Source organism: Phyllobates terribilis, unplaced genomic scaffold (genome assembly GCF_046119375.1).
Source record: "Phyllobates terribilis strain yellow unplaced genomic scaffold, ASM4611937v1 Scaffold_4__5_contigs__length_816908805, whole genome shotgun sequence".
Lineage (NCBI taxonomy): Eukaryota > Metazoa > Chordata > Amphibia > Anura > Dendrobatidae > Phyllobates > Phyllobates terribilis.
This window is the reverse complement of record NW_027362764.1, coordinates 687,330,200-687,349,863: the sequence shown is the minus strand read 5'-3', so window position 1 is coordinate 687,349,863 and position 19,664 is coordinate 687,330,200. Positions and strand designations below refer to the sequence as shown.

General features: G+C 43.4%; 1 protein-coding gene across 5 annotated transcripts in view; it reads right to left on the bottom strand.

The window, feature by feature from the left end:
* Positions 1-19,664, bottom strand: part of WWP1 (WW domain containing E3 ubiquitin protein ligase 1) — a 188,756-nt gene that overhangs the window by 12,377 nt on the left and 156,715 nt on the right. For all 5 annotated transcript variants that reach the window (XM_073679543.1, XM_073679545.1, XM_073679541.1 and 2 more), the window contains exons 11-19: positions 18,881-18,935; positions 18,713-18,797; positions 15,350-15,478; positions 10,631-10,703; positions 10,375-10,446; positions 8,668-8,756; positions 4,995-5,154; positions 1,489-1,622; positions 1,198-1,338 (exon numbers count right to left, since the gene is read on the bottom strand). In XM_073679543.1, coding sequence (XP_073535644.1) covers positions 1,198-1,338; positions 1,489-1,622; positions 4,995-5,154; positions 8,668-8,756; positions 10,375-10,446; positions 10,631-10,703; positions 15,350-15,478; positions 18,713-18,797; positions 18,881-18,935 — 938 coding nt within the window. The remainder of the gene's footprint in view (positions 1-1,197; positions 1,339-1,488; positions 1,623-4,994; positions 5,155-8,667; positions 8,757-10,374; positions 10,447-10,630; positions 10,704-15,349; positions 15,479-18,712; positions 18,798-18,880; positions 18,936-19,664) is intronic.

The following is a 19,664-nucleotide window of genomic DNA, read 5'->3' as shown; positions in this document are numbered from 1 at the left end:
AGACTGGGGAACCTCAAATGAAGTGATCTGCACTTTCTCCAGACCAGAATCCCACAGAAAACCTGTGGGATCAGCTGAGTCTCCGTGTAGAGGCTCGTAACTCTGTACCCCAGAACCTCAATGACCTGAAGGCCACCGTTCAAGAAGAGCGGGATGTCAGGCCTCAGAAGACGGTAACTCCACTTCTGAACAGCATGAGACTTCGCTGTTGAGCTTTAATTGATGCTCAAGGCCACATGACAAGTTATTGAGACATTGGCATTTTTTGTTGGGGTATACCCACCACTGTTGTTGGCTTTTGTTTCAAAATGGTTTAAGATGAGGAAATCACCATTGCATGCTTCCACTTAAATGCACTATTTTCTTGATAAAATATCACTGTAGCGTGAACTTTTTACACTTTCCATAAATTTCACCCAAAAGCCAAATATACTTAACTTCTGGTGTGTAATATTTGTATATAGATATTATCTATGACACAACTGTTTTCCATGAGTGTTCGATGCTTGGCCGATGATACGTTTCTCCAACTAATAAAACAATTTGCAGGATTATTAGCCTGTTCTACCCCAGCTCTTTTTGTGTGCACCAAAAGAAAAAAAAAAAAAAGCAGGCTCCAGCACGTATAGTGCTGAGAGAGTGAATAGGACGTTTCCAGGGCCGGGTTTGCAAGCATTCAAAGAGATTGGTGGGACTGTTTGCTCGCATATTCCCACCCCGGGGCAGGATATAAGGAAGTCTAGCTGTATCATTAAGTGTGGTAGAAAGACCTTGCTTGTGTGGCTCGGTGTCTGACATTTTGACAGCTGAGCCCGTGCTATATACGGACTGCTTGTTTTCCGTTTTGGTGCGGTGATTTCTTTTGTTCCCCAGAAGAGTCTGTTTTTGTTTGTTAAGTTGACCGGTTTATGTACATTTAATAAACCGCACGTTGGTTAAAACAAACAAATCAGCCCGTGTGTGCACCACCGCCTACCAGAGAGCTGATCCCTTACTATATAGGACGAGATCTATATATTTCCATACACAGCTGTATCTGTATGAATGCACGCATTCTAGTAGACATTACTCCACCAGGTGGGTGACAGAGGTGTGCTCCCTCATCTCTGAAGAATAAAGACCACCTGCACTCTTACCTGCAGCACACAATGGATGATTAGGTTGGTATTTTGGAGACCCACTTATAAAAAAACTCACCCAATGTATTCCTCCTTGTTCTCCTCAGTAACAAGGATATTGGCCCCCCCAGGTTTGAGGTCATGGGACGTGACTTTTCCTAGTATCTCCATATCCACAGCAAAGTACATCTCCAAGTTACATTCTTCAATGTTATTGTCTCTGGAAATAAGGAGAACAGAAAAGATCACAAACCCCATGGAAATATACAGAACTATGGAAGAAAACCGGAAACATCAGAATCCGTTTCCTGATTTCCGTCTCTTACGTGACCGTCTGTACCAACCCAGTATACGGGACTCACATACTTACCGGATCCATATGAGGGAGTTGTAGAACTCTGGATCAATGGACTCCAGGTCTTTGATAGTAAGCTTTTTGCTCAACATCCGTTTGTAAAATGGAAGAGAGAATCCTGTATCGATGAACTTGCCGTGGAATAAAGCCTGGAGGAAAACATGGCAGTCAGCGACATTGCTGTTTATCAATCAACACTTTACTTTAAAGCGCATCCCTGCTGATTATTGCCACATTGCTTTTACGGTGAACATACAGTCTGCATACAGTTACAACGTTCCTTTATAGTGGTCGATGCGACAATTTTCTGATGCAGAGTTCAAAATTCTCTGAATTTATCAGATCACATGCAGTCTTGTACCAGCCACTAGAGGGCGAGCTGACTGCATGCTGTTAACACCTTCACTACCAGGTGATCATTTTTTTTTTTTACCTTTTTTGTAATTACACGTCTTCTCTTTCACTCCCTCCAGATGTATGTATATGTCCGAAGGTAGGGAGAGTGAAGCCAGCGCTGATTGGCTGCAGGGATCATGTGACGTAACAATGTCATGCGATCGCGGAAAGAGACAGTGCTAACTTTGCTGGAATGGCGCTGGCATTGGAGGGGAGTATAAGTGCTATTATTTTACTGGGGGCAAACATACAGATTGAGAAGGGGGTTGGCACAATATTGGACAACCGCTTTAAATAATTTTACATTTTGATAGGTAGGACTTTTACAGACTGATACAGAATATGCTTATTTTTTGTATTTTTATTTGGTTTTTGAACTGGGAAAGGTGAGTGATTTACATTTCTTTATTTTTTTTTGTAAAGTTTATTTTTTTTTTTTTACTCCCCATCGGGAACTTAAACCTGTGATCATTTGACTGCTTGTTCCAGATACTGCAATAGCACAAGACTGTGGTAGACAGGAACATGGACTCTGCTTCATAGGCACACCAAGATGGCAGCCACGGCAAACCATTGGCTCCTTGTGATCTCGCTCTGGGGAGACACGGTGGTGGCTTATCAGAACAACTGAGCCATATAAAGCCACTCTACATCAAAGCCGGTATGGCGCGGACTCCGCTCCTGGACCAGCTACCTACAGCCAATACATCCTGTGTCAGGGAGGGGGTCTGAGAGCGATGTGTATCAGTATGAAGCAGGTGCCCCCCCCCCCCCAAGCGACAGTCACAGACTCCCCCCCCCCCCCCCTCAGTGGCAGCCACAGGCTCTCCCCCTCCCCCCCCTCAGTGGCAGCCACAGGCTCTCCCCCTCCCCCCAGCGGTGGCCACAAGCTCTCCCCCTCCCCCCCTCAGTGGCAGCCACAGGCTCTCCCCCTCCCCCCAGCGGTGGCCACAAGCTCTCCCTCCCCCCCCCCCCCCAGCGGTGGCCACAGGCTCCCCCTTCCCCCACACTCAGTGGCACAATCATAATAAAATTGATGTTGTAACTTCTGTCGTTGGTCTTAAGGGAACAAACTATGCTAAAATCCCCTCTGCTATATGGTCAGATGGCACAGAAGTCTGCAGGATATCGACAAATTTATGAAAAATTTGAAAACAATAAAAACAAATTATTCGGCACAAGGCTAAAGCAATCCCACTGCGAGGCGCAGGTCGAGCAGCTTCATATAGCAGGAGATCAGGACAAAATGTGACCTGACGAGATAAGCCGCTCACAATTCTGCGGTCATATATTATTTCTAAGAGAAGTGTAAAGCCAGGTGACATCTTGTTTGTCAAGTGTGAAAGGACGTTCTAAAGAGCCGACAAAAATAAACGCTTGGATCCTTGTGCTTCAAAAAGGAGGCAGGAATTCCAATCGCAACGCTCAAAATAGCAAAACGCTGCAAGCACAATGAACGAGTATCTTTTAAGTGTCAGCTTCACTTTCCATCAGAGAAGTGCAGGAAGAGACTGTCTTCTGGGGATCCCTCAGCATGGAGAGTACAGATCCAGATCAATAAAAGGTTGGGATGATGTTGAGGAGGGGTTGGCACCAATAACATAGCCAAGACTGGCAACCAGGATCAGATATCAATGCCGACAGGAAAAGATGGTCTCCACTGGCTGATTAAAATGAACCTGACAGCAGATAACCCCAGACAGTGTACCAGACCCTGGCTGTATCATTTCAGCCAAGTATATTTTATGCTACGGCTTTTCAGAGGAAACCTACATTTCAAAGCCGGCGAAAGACCATGCGACTTGGGCGACTATAGTCCAAGAGGTTGGTCTTCAGCAGCTTTTCTCACCCCGCTCCCCTTGACTGACAGGTCTCTTTCTATACACACATAGGGAGAGACCTGTCAGTCTAAAGGAACAGAGTTGGGAGACCGGCCTCTTGGACTAGTCACACTACATTAGCGGTATAGTCCTCGGCTGGCTTTTAAATGTTTTTCTCTGAAACGCTACATGGCTGAAATGATAAATCAGAAACGGTTGCCTAAACTTTTAGGATTTATTGCCGATTTTTCTGTTGCCTAACCCAATGCATCATCTGCAGATTTGCATCAGATTCCACCATTTGCTTTGCAAAGGATGAAATCAGTGATACAATTCCACACAAAGAATCGTCACGCTGCAGATCTTAAAATGCCAATTTTCGTGAAGAAATTTTCAGCAACGTGCAGATGAAATTTATTGAGATGAACTCTAAATAATCGATACTGTATTACACTGCAGATAATGCCCAAATAAATGCACAATGTGTAAACTCTAAGAGAAAGTGGTGAATCCCCTGGAACATTTCCGCAGCATGGAAACCGCAAATGTTAAATACTACTGGAAATATCATGTGGAAAAGGTGGAATTTACATTCTTCTTTCTATCGTATGCACTGCAAAGGGTGTGATATGCACTAACCACAAAATGACGTACTGTGAATTTCAAATCTAGAGCAAATTTACACTACGTGGTAACATACCCCAAGGATACATACAAGACTGAAAATCCCAACAAATCCACAGCAAAATCTGCATATGTAAATGCCAAATTCACTGCTGTTGTTTTTGGCTGGGTTCACATCACGACTTCAGTACACGTTAGTAGCTTTGTTGGGGCTTTGAAAAACTGAATTCAGGGTCACCAAAGGGGCCATTGAGTTTAAAAAAGTAGATGGATTCACTTTATACTCTGACCCCCTTTTCTGCAGTGTCCACTTTTTTGAGGTGGGCGCAAAAGAGTGGCCGACACCGCCAAAATCGAGGTCAGAGTAAAAAGTGACTCCGTCTGCTTCACTAAACTCAGTAGCCCTATTGGCAGATATGTCTAAATCTGATTTTTCAGGGCTACAGATGGAAGCCCCCACGGTGCCACTGAGGTGTGACAAAGACACAATACGCGCGGCTTCTCTGCAGCGTGTACGTGTGTGTCACATATTAACAGGAGAATAAAGAGTGGTCTTAATACTACAACTGTCACTTTTTGCATTACATGGAAGCAGCAATCACACAAGGATTAGAACAACTATAAGAACGGCGAGTCCTTCCCAGCATAGAGAAGTGATATCTTGAGGAAATGAGAACTGACCATAGCAATGAAGCGTCCGATAAAGCAGAAGTAGGACAGGTGGTCGGGGTTGATGGTGGAGGCCGGGTTGATCTGCAGACAGTAGTTGCTTTTACCAGCATATTCAAACAAACAGTACATAGGATTGAGCACTTCATGGGACAGGAGGAAAAACCACTCTCTGAAAGAAAGAGCAAGACCAGTCAATATCTGTGGGACTGATGGTGTCCACAGAGGTCATCACGTGGTACTGTGCAATAGGATTATTCAGAATGTCACACCTCAACTTTTACAATTCTTATTCTGTTGAAGTCAGGCTTGGTTCACATTAGCACGGTCTGAAATCACACGTACCAGAAACCTGATGGCATCCGCTACAAGCCTTTGGCCTTTCATACTAAGCCATTCTCCCCAGAGGCAGAGAAGTAAAGCCCCATGGTTAGGCCTCATTCAGACGCTAATGATTTTTCTTCTATGTAAAGACATGGACTGTTGTACATCAGAGTTTCATCAGTGCTTGGTCAGCATCAGTTTTCATCAGTGATATTCACGTATGAAAAAACAATAAAAAGCTTTTCCTATTCATTACAATGTTAAGCACATGGACAACACACTAATGCCATAATGTACTGATTATCAAGGACCCATAGACGTGTACGAAGAATTTTGATTCTTGACTTAGATTAAAAAACGGACAAGTCTCTGTGATTTCTTGGGGACACATGGTCCGCAAAAAACAGGTAGATGTGAACAGCGATGTCGCCGAAGGTTACCAGGAGAAATAAAGTTAGAGCCCCACTGCCAAGAGGAAATTAAGTGCGGGCGCCAGGCAGCTTCAGAAGGCTATTAACCTGCAGATTAACCCCATATCTGCAGGTTAATAGCGTATTTTTAACATGACAGGTTCACTTTAATAATCTGTATACCTCTATCTTACATGACAAGGCTCTATCTGTAGTTGATCACTTTCTATACTCTCCCCAATTAACTACACTCCAGATTTCTTTTTGTCTGGAATTACTGCTGCACGAAAACAATTTTATTTTTGGGAATAATTTTTTTCTTCAAAAGAAAGGTACCGCAATGGGCTCTAACATAGCCCCACCTTATGCCAATTGTTTTATGGCAATATTTGAAGTGGATCATGATACAATGCTCCACTACTTTCACACTTCATAGTATGGTTCCATTACATTGATGATATTTTTGTATTTGGCATGGAAATGTACAACCCTTCAACACTTTCTATGATTATTTTAATTCTGTTGACCCCGACCTGTAGTTTACCTCACACATTAACAATTTGCAAATCAACTTTCTTGATATCCTGCTTAAAAAGAAACGAACATTATTATTTTTTTTATCTAAAGACCTTTTCAGAAAACCTACTGATAGCAATAGTATATTACTATACGGCAGCAATCATCCTCGTGCTACTAAAAACGCTTTACCCAGATCACAATTTACAAGGATAGACAATAGTCACTGAAGCCACAATTAAAGGGAATCGGTCACCAGATTTTTGCTACCTCATCTGAAAGCTGCATGAAGTAAGGCCGGAGCATTATAACCCCGTCCACACCACTAAGTGGCAGCTTTCTGTGCACACTGTGCATAGGCAGAAAGCTGGCAATCAGTGGGGGCAGGGTAATACAAAGCTTATAAATATGGAGGACTACATGGCAGCAGCAGGTTTACTAGTCCACTAGGGATAATCTCCTGCTGATAAAACAGTGATCTTATCAAAACTACAGCAAGCAGCCCAGTAAGTGACAAATTGCTGGAATCAGGGTCTCCGCACACACACTATACTTCTCTCAGATTAGATGGCAAAAACCTGGTGACAGATTCCCTTTATTTAGACTCAATGGCAACCACAATGTGAGAAAGGGGCTACCCATTGTAACTCACTATGGTAACTATCAGGGTCTCTCAACTCACATCAGATTACAACATAGTCCGGGCACAAGGGTACCATTTATCAATACGTCAAAAATAGGCCATCAACTCGATAAATGATGACTGGCTATCATGATCACGTGTCATTTATACTTTTCTTTATCATTCCTATTGGTTCTATATGTGCGACTATAGAAGATTTATAATTTTTTTCCACAATGCCGATATTTCTCGTCTCATTATATTATAAGTACATATGAGTGTATTGATCTCTTAGGCTATGTGCCCACGATGCAGAAATGCTCCGGATTTTTCCTGAGCGTTTCTGCATCTCCCTGGCAGAAAAAACGCATGCGGGTTGTACATGCGGATTGTACATGCGGATTGTGCATGCGTTTTTCCTGCCAGGGACATGCGGATGTGAATCGTTCTTCACTTGCATTTCTGCATGCGGGTTGACAAGCGCTTTCCAAGCGATTTTAGCATCACTTGGAAAGTGCTTGTCAACTTGGTCACACTATATAAATCCATGCAACCGGCATGGATTTATATAGTGTGACCGAAAGAATGTTTAAAAATAAATCTATACTTACCCTCCGATGGCCCCCGATGTCTTGCTTCGCTCCGTTCTCCCTTGTCGGCAGATCGCAGTACACTGAAGGACCTGCAGACGTCAGCGTCGCGTGACCCCTCACATGACTATGACGTCAGCGCAGGTCCTCCAGTCCATCGCGATCTGCCGGCAAGAGAGGACTAGCGCACCGCGGGCCATCAGAAGGTAAATATAATATTTTTTATTTTATTCTTTTTCTTTTTACAGGTTCTATGGTACCCGGTTCCTGAGGAGAGTCTCCTGTCCTCCACACCCGGGTACCATCCACACACTGAACGCATGGATTCCACATGTGCTCATCTAGTGAAGCGGAATACATGCGTTCCAATGAAAGTCAACGGCGGCAAAAACGCAGCACTTCCGCAAAATAATTAGTAGTGCTGCGTTTTTTTCCGCAACGATAATCCGCAGCGGAAATTTCCGCAGCATGTGCACATGCGGATTATCATTGGGGAACATGGCAGGCCTTCTACCATGCGTTTTTTAAGCGTTTCTGCAGCGTTTTTGCAGCTGTGGAAACGCTTAAAAAACGCATCGTGGGCACACAGCCTTATACTATATTTGAGGGTTTTTTTTACATTTTTACGTATGTACATATCTACATATTTTATAGGCTGTGATCAAGGTCTGAAGTGGAAATGTTGGCCGATTTTATGCTTCTGCAGCTACACATGCTGATGACTTAATAGAAGTTATACACTATATCTTATCTATAGCTTTGGAGTTCCTTGGTTTCCTAACTCAATCTCTGCTACAAACATGATGCGGTAAGTTACACTGCATCAGCAAGGACATGTATTCATTTGCATTAGGGGCGAGTCATAAATTAGTCCAAGAAACTTCTTTATACTAACTGTAGGATTATCATCTCTTCATAAAATACATATCAATCTTTTATTGATTTTGCAATTTCTTCTGGCATAGTGTTTCATAGTCTGACCACTCTTACTGTAAAGAAGCCTTTCCTCCATTAATAATAAACGTCACTTTTTCTTTTCCTGCAAATGATGTCCCCAAGTTTGTTGTACCATTTTGTGTAGTGCCAGGTCTCTGTGTTAACCCTTTGTATATCTTCTCAGGCATAATACATCCAATATCTCTGTTCTGCCAGAAGGGATCTTGCCTTCCTTGTTTTAACCTTGATAAAAGTACTTTTTTTTTCTACACATTTAAGAGAATTACCTTGCCAGTCCTCCATAATCGAGACCTTCTTCACCCCGAAACATAACGTATAATCGTCGTCTCAAGTCATAAGGCTTCAGCGCCATTATCTGTACGGGAAAGAGGAAAAAGAAAAGAAGACCTTTGTGAACTTGTGCTTTCATCAAGTCTACACTTTCTGAATTCATGAATATTAAATATGTCTGAGCAGAATTATCTGTAGGTGAAAGGCAATGAAGAAACTGGGTCACGGCGGCTTTGAGCTCTGCTCCTTCCTCACTATGGAGGGCAATGTCGCTACAATGCACCGGCACCAAGAAGTCACTTTAACAGTCCGTACTAAAGCGGATCTCCTCCGAAAAATCAAAGTTTAGCCAAGACTTTCTTGTGCTACCTCTGGGTCCTGTACTTTATCTACTAATGTCAGCCAGTTATGAGGTTCATGGAGTATACAAGCCTTATTATAGGAGGCGCAGAGGTTGTAGACGCACTTAGGCCCTTCAGCCTGAGGAGGTCCAAAATATCTATAATGTCCATCTATCTTTGGGGGCCGGGCTGCAGGTTATGCTTATTTATTATGCTTGCTTATATAGCGCCATCATATTCCATAGCGGTCTACAGCCGTTATCGCTGTCCCCATTAGGGTTCACAATCTAAACCTGGAGGAAACCCAGGCAAACTGGGGACAACAAACTCCTTGCAGATGGTGTCCTTAATGGACAAGGTCCTTGAAACCAGGACTTTAGAACTGCAAAGCAACAGTAAAGCCCCCGTCTCACATAGCGAGATTGCTGCTGTGTCACGGTTTTGGTTACGCAACAGTGACCTCACCAACGATGTCGCTATGTGTGACACTTCGCAACGATCAGGCCCCTGCTGTGAGGTCGCTGATCGCTGCAAAGTGTCCTGGACAATTTTTTGGTCCTTGCCCTCCCTCCTGACAGCTCACCAGCGATCACTTAGCGACGCACCAGCGATACCAGCCAGGTCATATTGTTGTCGGGATCGCTGGTGCATCGTTATGTGAGACGGTACCCTAAAGATCAGGAAAATCAGTTGCTAGATCTGCATTTTCTTTAGTAAATGTACACTTTCTACAGCAGGAGCCTCTCCCCCTTGCAATAAGACAAAAGGAAAGCTAAAGCTCTGCCCGCCTCCTGGCTAGGGGGGGCAAATCCAGAATGACTTGTACTATACTCTAATGGGAGATGGGACTGATCAGCAGAAGATTAAAAGGGTTGTACGCTATTGGAAAACCCCTTATTACCTGCTCCTCAGTACTCAGCGCTGCAGGCAATCGGCGGCTGTTTGCTTCCTCAATGAAATGTGAATGCAAGCACAAATTGGCTGGTGACACCAGCAAGAAATACAGTTCTGAGTATGAAGGAGCAGTAATGGCCTATGTGACTGGTATGGGGATGTATAGGGTTATGTCACTTCTAACCCTTACATAGAACCCTATAGTGACCATAGCCTCTTCTATACGTTTTTTGTACATAGCCCCATACTTGTTTTTTTTTTTTTTCACATTAAAGGCAGACGTATTAATAATAATTTCCTGCTTGTGAGAAGGAAAGTAGGAGACGCCGGATTCCGGACCTGCAGCTACATATGATGGATGTATACAATCTCGGCATGCTGTAACATATGCTGGATACATTCCTTCTGAAATCCAGGGTGTATGGTGGGGTCCCTGGTGGTTAGCCCCCTCTTACCACTAATACGTACCTGCTGAAAAGAGTCCTCAAATAGCGTCTGCCTGGAAACCGTTATCTTCACGTGGCTTGGCAAGGCATTGGACTGCAAAGAAGTTTAGAAATCAGTAATCATTTCATGTCTAGTGAGTCTGGGGCAGAACACGCTGCGGTACAGAGAGAAGTCAGACGAGCGCCGTCACCTTAATCACAGCATGCACTGACAGCGAGAAGGCACCAGCCAGCTGCCGAGCACGCACCATTACCGAACCACCTATAAAAATCATTACCTGACACAAATAACGAAAATGGGCGAGCTTCCACCGAAAACTGCGCTCATAAGCAATCTGCGGCCCCTTCGTCCTGAAAACAAATAGAAAAATTGTTGGTTTTTTTAAAATAACAAAAATACTGGATACATTGAAGATATATCATATTTTAGAGCCACTTTATAAATCAGAGCATCCCATAATAACCCAACAGCGCAGGGTATCGCATGCACTACATTGTGTAATATTAGTAATGATGTTAAAAGGGACGGTCATCCCAACTTTATTTTTTTTGTTTTTTTTAAACCATGCTAATGCAAAAATTAAAACATTAGGGACGATACGTCGGGCAGTTTTTGCCAGTTGCTTGGCATAAGAAAAAATGCTTCATCTGATGCTTTTTTTTATAAGGAACTTGGAAAATAGGAGGAGCTCAGTCAAGAGGGGGCGTGGTGTAAATCACCACCTCTTACTGACCGGCGCACGGCAGCTGATTAACAAAGCATGCTTCATCAACACCGGCACACAAAACGCCAATCTGGTAGAATAGGAACCATAGTTTTAATGAAAAGAAAAAATGCCTGCAATTTTTTCTCTCTAGCTCCTGCGCAGAACTATATTTCTGTAGCAACAGACTACAAATACATTCTGTGTAGTCTGGAAGCAGTAGGGTTAAGCCGTTTTTTTAAGTTTCTGGACATCAGGTCTTCATCTGCTGGGACATATATAAAGCACTTGCTCCTGCACAGTATTTTAAAGGCACGTACAGAATTCATGGCAGATGAGCGTCAAAGTAAAACTCGACATCTTGATCCAATCTTCTAGACTAGTTTGAAGTCTAAGAAACTGTTCAAGACTAAAATAAATTTATTGGGCAGATGGATTGAAGGGTTTTTGAATATAGCAGCCAAGTGAGCGCTTAGGATCAGGGATATATATAGCAAGGCGCACTCTGCACTGAAGCCACGGTGCATGCACGCTCCCTCCAGATACTTGTCTGCCCACTAGGAGCCAATACAGCTGGGGAGGGAGACCGGAACATGCGTGGGATCAGCCCATATTACAAGAGGTAAATCATGTACTCTGTTACAACCACACAAAATTCCTTCACGTCACAGACGGACCACGGAAGAGGTCTCACAAATACTTGTGACCTCTTCTAGTAAGTTAGAGATGGGGTGGCTGGAGGTAAGAAGATTATCAACCCTGAAGAACACACACCTTGCAGTAACAATTCTGACCAGTAAGGGGCAATGTGGATCTTCAGAAAAATAAATACTTTTCCTTTAAAGGTAGTCTGTCAGTGCAAAATGACTGTTTAAACCGAGCACTCGAGCTTTGTGCATCCTGGGCCTGGCCGAGCAGTTCCCAGTCACAGTCTCATCTGCACGTGTTTCATCTGTCTCTGCTCTTGATTGACTGCTGTAAAGCCACAGTTGTGAGAGTAGCGCATGGATAGTTAGGTGGGAAGGTGCACTGAACGGTTTGGATAAGGGTGAACCGAGTGCCTGTGCTTGGTTTGAACAGTCATTTTGCGCTGAAAGAAGTTCTGCAAAACTAAAGAAATGAGCTGAAGCAGAAGTTGGAACACGCGCACCGTGAGAGAACACGCGCACCGTGAGAGAACACGTTCACACTGTGAGAGAACACGTTCACACTGTGAGAGAACACGTTCACACTGTGAGAGAACACGTTCACACTGTGAGAGAACACGTTCACACTGTGAGAGAACACGTTCACACTGTGAGAGAACACGTTCACACTGTGAGAGAACACGTTCACACTGTGAGAGAACACGTTCACACTGTGAGAGAACACGTTCACACTGTGAGAGAACACGTTCACACTGTGAGAGAACACGTTCACACTGTGAGAGAACACGTTCACACTGTGAGAGAACACGTTCACACTGTGAGAGAACACGTTCACACTGTGAGAGAACACGTTCACACTGTGAGAGAACACGTTCACACTGTGAGAGAACACGTTCACACTGTGAGAGAACACGTTCACACTGTGAGAGAACACGTTCACACTGTGGTCATCTCACGGACAAAACTGAGGAAAAATGAGCGCCCTGTATTAAGTAAATAGTAATAGTACATGTAAATAACAGTTATAATTTACATGTACTATTACTATTTACTTACTATAGGGTGTTACTCATTTTATTTTTTTTTTATTGGATTTTACCAGTGAAATGGCCCCAGTGTGAACGTGCTCTTACACAATGCACGTATACCGGTTTATGCTCCGGCTTATTTCTTTAGTTTTTCTGTAGTTTCTTGTACTTTGTACAGACAGACATGGCCCCCCTTTCTGAGCTGGGCATTTCATCTATATAGCTTCCCATGAACGGGTGTCTGAAAACTCGGGCCTCATTCCTGCTCTGCCCTTATTCACAATGAGGTCGGCTGACAAAAGGTGAGGCTTTAATACTAGGGACAGGATAGGACCATCCTGACTGGGTCACCTTGTCGTGGTGGGATGGCTTTTACGCTTTTGGTTTATCAAAAAATAGTACTTACTAAGTACTCTTATTTACATGTACTACTACTATTATTATAGCATATATGCTCATTTTGGTTGTTTTTTTTCTTGGGTTTTTACACTGAAATACTGTAAGACAGGCCGAATAGATGAGGGTCCGAGGAGCAAAGGAGCTGCTTGAGCATGCCCGATTCGATCACCATACACCAACTGGGTTGTATTGATGCCAGAGCCAAAGAATTTGTCTGCATGTAGTTATTTATAGGAGATAAATCTATACTACACAGCTCACTATATGAAGCATTGACTTATAGCTTAGTCTCCAATGAAAGACTGTCACTACATGATACAATCAAAGCAGTGAGAAAGAGTCCAAAACCTGTATGGGAATCTAGTATTATGGTAAAAACGTGTTGGCAAGACCAGGGCTAACCGTGCCAGCGATTCTGCCACCCAGTTCCGGATGACGCTTATAACTGATCTCCTATCAGCACAAACAGCACTACATGGTCACAACCCTCGGCCATAAAAATATTGGCTATGAAGAATTTGGACCACATTCACACTGGTCCTGACCCAAACATCATATGTAGCCATAGCCATCAATTTGTCAGATGGATTGTCCTTTTGGCCTGGCTGGAATTGTTTGGTATCGATTATGTTATGAATTTGCGTCCACAGTGAAAACTGACAACCTGTGGATTTACAATCAATTCACGCTGCAAAAGTTTTATGCAACGAGTAGATATTTGCCAAGATCTCACTCTGACCTATACGGCCTTCTGACTGCGTCCTAAAAATAGAGAGTAGCTTAAAGGCGTGCTCCCAGATAATCCTGTGAGCTACGCACCATATGGCAACGACAATGAGAAGTAGCACCGTATGGCAAAGACAATGCGAAGTAGCACCGTATAGCAAATTTATAAAGAAAAATCCAGAAAAATTTAGGGGAGCAGCAGGAAAAAAATAGAGCAAAAACTGGCCTCCTAACCTGGTGATGGGGGCCTCTTAAAAGGGCTTTCCCCATGAACGAAAGATCATTTTAAATCAATACATCTTGGAACAATAACAATAACTTCCACAATTGGATGTGTTTAAATAAAATGTTCCTGTGCTGAGATAATCTTATAAATGTCCCCTGCTGTGTACTGTGTAATGGCTGTGTCTGACCGTGCAGGAACATGGTCTGATCATACCACAGCTCCTGGGCAGGGGAGGAAGCAAAAAAGAGTATACAGACATTACAGCACAGGATCACAGCTGATTCTTTCTTTGAAGTAAGACATTGTAAAACAGGCAGTGAAATGTTTTACCTCACAGAAAGAATCAGCTGTGATCTCCTGTTGTAATGTCTGTATACTCTTTTGCTTCCTCCCCTGCCCAGGAGCTGTGGTATGATCAGACCATGTCCCTGCACGGTCAGACACAGCCATTACACAGTACACAGCAGGGGACATTTATAAGATTATCTCAGCACAGGAACATTTTATTTACACACATCCAATTGTGGAACTTATTATTATTCCAAGATCTATTGATTAAAATATACTTTTGTTAGTGGTAAAAACCCCTTTTAAGTAGCCATTGAAGCTTAGTATATCTCCTTTCAGTATTTTGGCCCTACAGAGACATCCCAAGAACCACTGCTGTGTGTCTATATACGTACAGGTCCATAGTGCTGCCACTATGGTCGTGAAGGATCTGGACATGTGGTCCATACAGGCCGCAACTATACAGAATTATATAGGAATATGGACGGCATAACCACAGAGGACACGACATGAGAATGTGAAGAAAGCAGCACATTGGATGAGCCAAACAGAAATAAAACATGTCTTCCACACCGCACTAAAGATCTATACATGCCGCATGTATAGTCTTCACATGAAGAAGCCGGTGGATACAGACAGTGTCACACGCGTCATATACATAGGCAGATCACAGATGTACACATCAAGCAGTGCGGCCATGTTGTGCGGCCGGGAGCACACAGGTGACTTTATGGCGGTGGATGAATGAATCCCGCTGAATACAAGTAATCAGTGGACCATTATTGCTGGGAGTACGGGCTGTTGTACCAGGCTGCGCTTCATGTTCACAGCCTATCATTAAGAAGAAAAGCAGTAATGAATGATCTGCAGCTGCCATCATCACAACACCACTTGTGTGCTCCAAGCCGGAGAGTTATGTCCCAACATGAGCTGTGGCGCCGCGCGTTGCTGACTGCCGCTCGCGCTTCCCGGTACTTACACTGATGACTTTCCAGTCCGGGGGTCACTGAAAGTAGTGGTCTTTAAGTTGTGATCTACAAAGTACTTTACCCCTTCTCTTGTGTACCGAATTTCCCAGCCCTCTGGTAAGGGGTCCTCATTTTGTAAACTGTGGGGAGGGAGCAACCATTAATAAGAAGCCTTTATACAGAATACACAAGTTATGCACTGCCAGTAGTAGTAGTTTTGTATTTTAGTAAATGCATGAATTTCCTACAAAACATCTTCTTAGGACTGTGCACTAGGCTGCACCTCTATTATTCCTCCAGGGCATTACTACTGCCCTTGTCAATATGGGGTGTCCCTATATAGTCTGCACTGACAACAGCCATGGACACTATGTAGGGACCCGCTCTATCATTAAAGGGAAAGCAATGCTCAGATGCCAATCTATACACAAGGAATAACAGAGGAGCGGCACCGAAGAAGACGAGATAATGGAGCTGCTGCTGGTCCTCCTTAAAGGGATGTTCATAGCTCAGTGATGGCTGGAGGTGGTCTGGATTATGGAGACAGCAGGGTCTGTGCTACGCTGCTTTCTAAGAAGTGGATGAGTTATGGGGACGGCTCAGCACAGCTTGACGGCAATATCCGTAATCCCTCATTACCTCTGGCCTTCCATCTAAGCTATGAATGGCTGACAGGTGAATGCACCTTTAACAATGATTTTACCCAATATCATATAGCAAACTTATTTTATGAGGGTCAGTGGAGCCCGACAACAATCAGAAGCCAAGCAACGAAAAATACACCCACAAAAAATAAGTATATCTGTAGCTCTTATCTCTCCTGACAACCCTCCTCCAGCATCAGCAGCGATTTAGATGATGTACATTATTGGCTTATGTCCTAAATTAACCCTAAGAGAAATGGAAGCTGACGGCAGGGATGAGACAAGCAGCGGTTCACAAGCCACCAGCAGGACTATGTGCACCCTCTCTGCTGCTACAGCTGCGGTGGGCAAATACCGTAAGCCACTCCAGCACCCAGGCAATAGCATTAATGGAAAACCCAAAAAGGTGGGCCCCACTGACTAATCCATGGCTCCTGGTATTTGTCCAGCCCTAACATACAAGGTAAAGGGAAGGGAAACTTTACTTGGTGGGCAGCCAGGAACGGGTCTGCTCTGAACAGGCAAAAATCACATGCAGGGTCATAGAAAAGAAAAGAAATAAAAAAGGGGGAAAAAAAAATCAACCTTATATACGGGAAAGTAACAGCACGGTGAATGCCTGACGTGTTCAGATATTCCATATGGGTATGGACGCTATATCCATATGGGTACGATCACGCACATTGCTCAGAATGACCATGATTATATTGCAGAGGACATAAATTGCATAGCTGCAAATTAGTGAATTTTGGAACATGTGAAGTCCAACATGGCCTACAAAAAAAAAAATACAAGCAAAAACAAGTCATGGTAAAACTATGGCAAAAACTGCCTGTACAAGCATATGGGTCTGTTGGTGCGGCTGTGCTATGTGCTTTCTGCACAATGAGTGATCGTACCCACAGGACGCAGCGCATCCATTATTGTGCACAGACAACAGCAAACAATTCCAACCTTCCTCCTCCAGTGTCGGCAGGAAGATGAAAGGTGGAACGTGACCGGATGGGAGGAAGCCTCAGCTATCAGCACTCGCTGCCGCACACTAGGGTTAGTGGGGGTAGATATAGATATATATAAAAAAATAGTCTCGGCAAAAAGTCTCTTGTATTCCATGTAGGGAATGAAAACTAAATTCTAATTGGTTTCAATTTGTATCAAAGACTTAACATAAGCCCCAGTGTCTCAAGCCTTAAAAAGAGAATCAGGCAGCATATTTTTGCTAAGTAATCTGAGAGTGGCATCTAGTAGGGGCAGAGCAGACACCCTGATTCCAGCGATGTGTCACTTACTGGGCTGCTTGTTATATTTCTGATAAAATCCCTATTTTTTCGTCTGCAGATCTAGCAGTTCTCTCAATACTGAGCTCTGTGTAACCCCGCCTACATCACAGATTGGCAGCTTTCTGTGTACACTGTGCATAGGCAGAAAGCTGACAATCAGTAGAAGGGGCTGGGTTATACAGAGCTTATAAATATGGAGGACTACATGGCAGCAGGCTTACAATTCTCCACCAATAAAATCCCTGTTTTATCAGCAGGAGATTATCAAAACTACAGTAAGCAGCAAAGTAAGTGACACACATCACTGGAAAACCTGGTGACAGATTCCCTTTAAAAAGAGTCTTCCCATTTTATCCAATAAAAAAAAAGTTCAAGATCTCTGCTTGCTGTGACTCAACGGAGGTCATTATTGCCTACACCCAACAAATAAAATAAAGACTCCTGGTCATCCGATGATCACACAAGTTCACGTTACAATTCCATAAAGATCACTTCTAACCAGACTTGTTTGAACAGTAGACCAGTACAGCAGAATCATATTGATTGCTGCCAGTTCTGAGTTGATGGCACTGCTGAACATCTTCTGATTTCAAATGGAAGTAGCACTAAGTTTCCTTGGCCAACCATAATGTATAGTTAGGGCATGGACACATGTTGCACCCATCACATGCAGAGGAGACTATATCTAAATGCATTGCCTAAATGCAGATTTTGTGGGTGAAACAAACCTTCAAAATTGTGTAGTGAACATAAGAAGTGAAAATGCCCTAGTTGCAAGGTTGAATTTAAACAATGAGTGTAATCATCTGGACACGACAGCTGATATATTTGTGCACTATTCGCACTGGTGAAGCATTAATAACTGGACATAAAAAAAAAAACTGCACAACTAATGCCACATCCAGACTGCCTGACATGCACCCCCTGACATGCACCCCAGATCATCCCATGACCTGGACAGATTTTTAAGCCCTTGATGTAAGGGTTTCTATTCAATACCTGCAAGCAGAGATCTTGAGGAGAGTGAAGATTGTGAAGTCCATTAGAATCAATTATTTTGTAATGAATAAGCTTTTTGTATGCCGGAAAAAAAAAAAACCTTCTAGTGATGTAACGGTTCTTAAACAATTTCTCCCAAATACTGGTCTATCCTCCAAAGCTTCCCGAGGGTGTGAGGGGCGAGAGCTTCGCACACTGCTGCAGGCAGAAGCTACTTCCCTCATATGGACCTGCAGTACATAATTCAGCCATATGTGCACAGGGGGCGCTCACCGAGGCACACTCATGGGACTAGTGACGGGTAATTCTTCAGGTATACAGTATTATGGCAAACACCGGGATATCGAAATAAAAGGAAAAGCGTCTCTCCTTGAAGATGGAATGGAGCGATGTGATGGGCAGCTCTATCACATAACACAATGGCAGCAGCACACACAGATCTACTCCCTACCCTTGAGTGCGAGGATCTTCCCATTGGGTAGTTTTTGTGTTGTGATTCACAAAATACACCCGATCTGTAGAGTCCACTCTTCTTTCTGGAAAACAAAGGGTGTAGAGTAAGTTGTCTTACCAAGCGGATACGTATAAGGGTGTAATAATAATAGTGCTGCTCTCATACCCCAGCCTGGCGGTAACGGACCCAAGGGATCGTTCTCTGCTGATAACATTGAAGCCTAGAAAGGAACAGTTCACATTTTACTACCGATAAAGAATACATCAATACACCGGGTGTGCAAGAGCCGGACCTCCGACTGCTGGCAATCAACCAAATACAGGTGGCAATGTGTGTGTGTGCTAATGTGTTATATATGTTAGTATGTGACATGTACAGTACAGACCAAAAGTTTGGACACACCTTCTCAGTTAAAGAAATTTCTGTATTTTCATGACTTTGAAAATTGTACATTCACACTAAAGGCATCAAAACTATGAATTAACACATGTGGAATTATATACTTAACAAAAAAGCGTGAAACAACTGAAAATATGTCTTATATTCTAGGTTCTTCAAAGTAGCCACCTTTTGCTTTGATGACTACTTTGCACACTCTTGGCATTCTCTTGATGAGCTTCAAGAGGTAGTCACCGGAAATGGTTTTCACTTCACAGGTGTGCCCTGTCAGGTTTAATAAGTGGGATTTCTTGCCTTATAAATGGGGTTGGGACCATCAGTTGTGTTGTGCAGAAGTCAGGTGGATACACAGCTCATAGTCCTACTGAATAGACTGTTAGAATTTGTATTATGGCAAGAAAAAAAGCAGCTAAGTAAAGAAAAACGAGTGGCCATCATTACTTTAAGAAATGAAGGTCAGTCAGTCCGAAAAATTGGGCAAACTGTCCCCAAGTGCAGTTGCAAAAACCATCAAGCGCTACAAAGAAACTGGCTCACATGAGGACCGCCC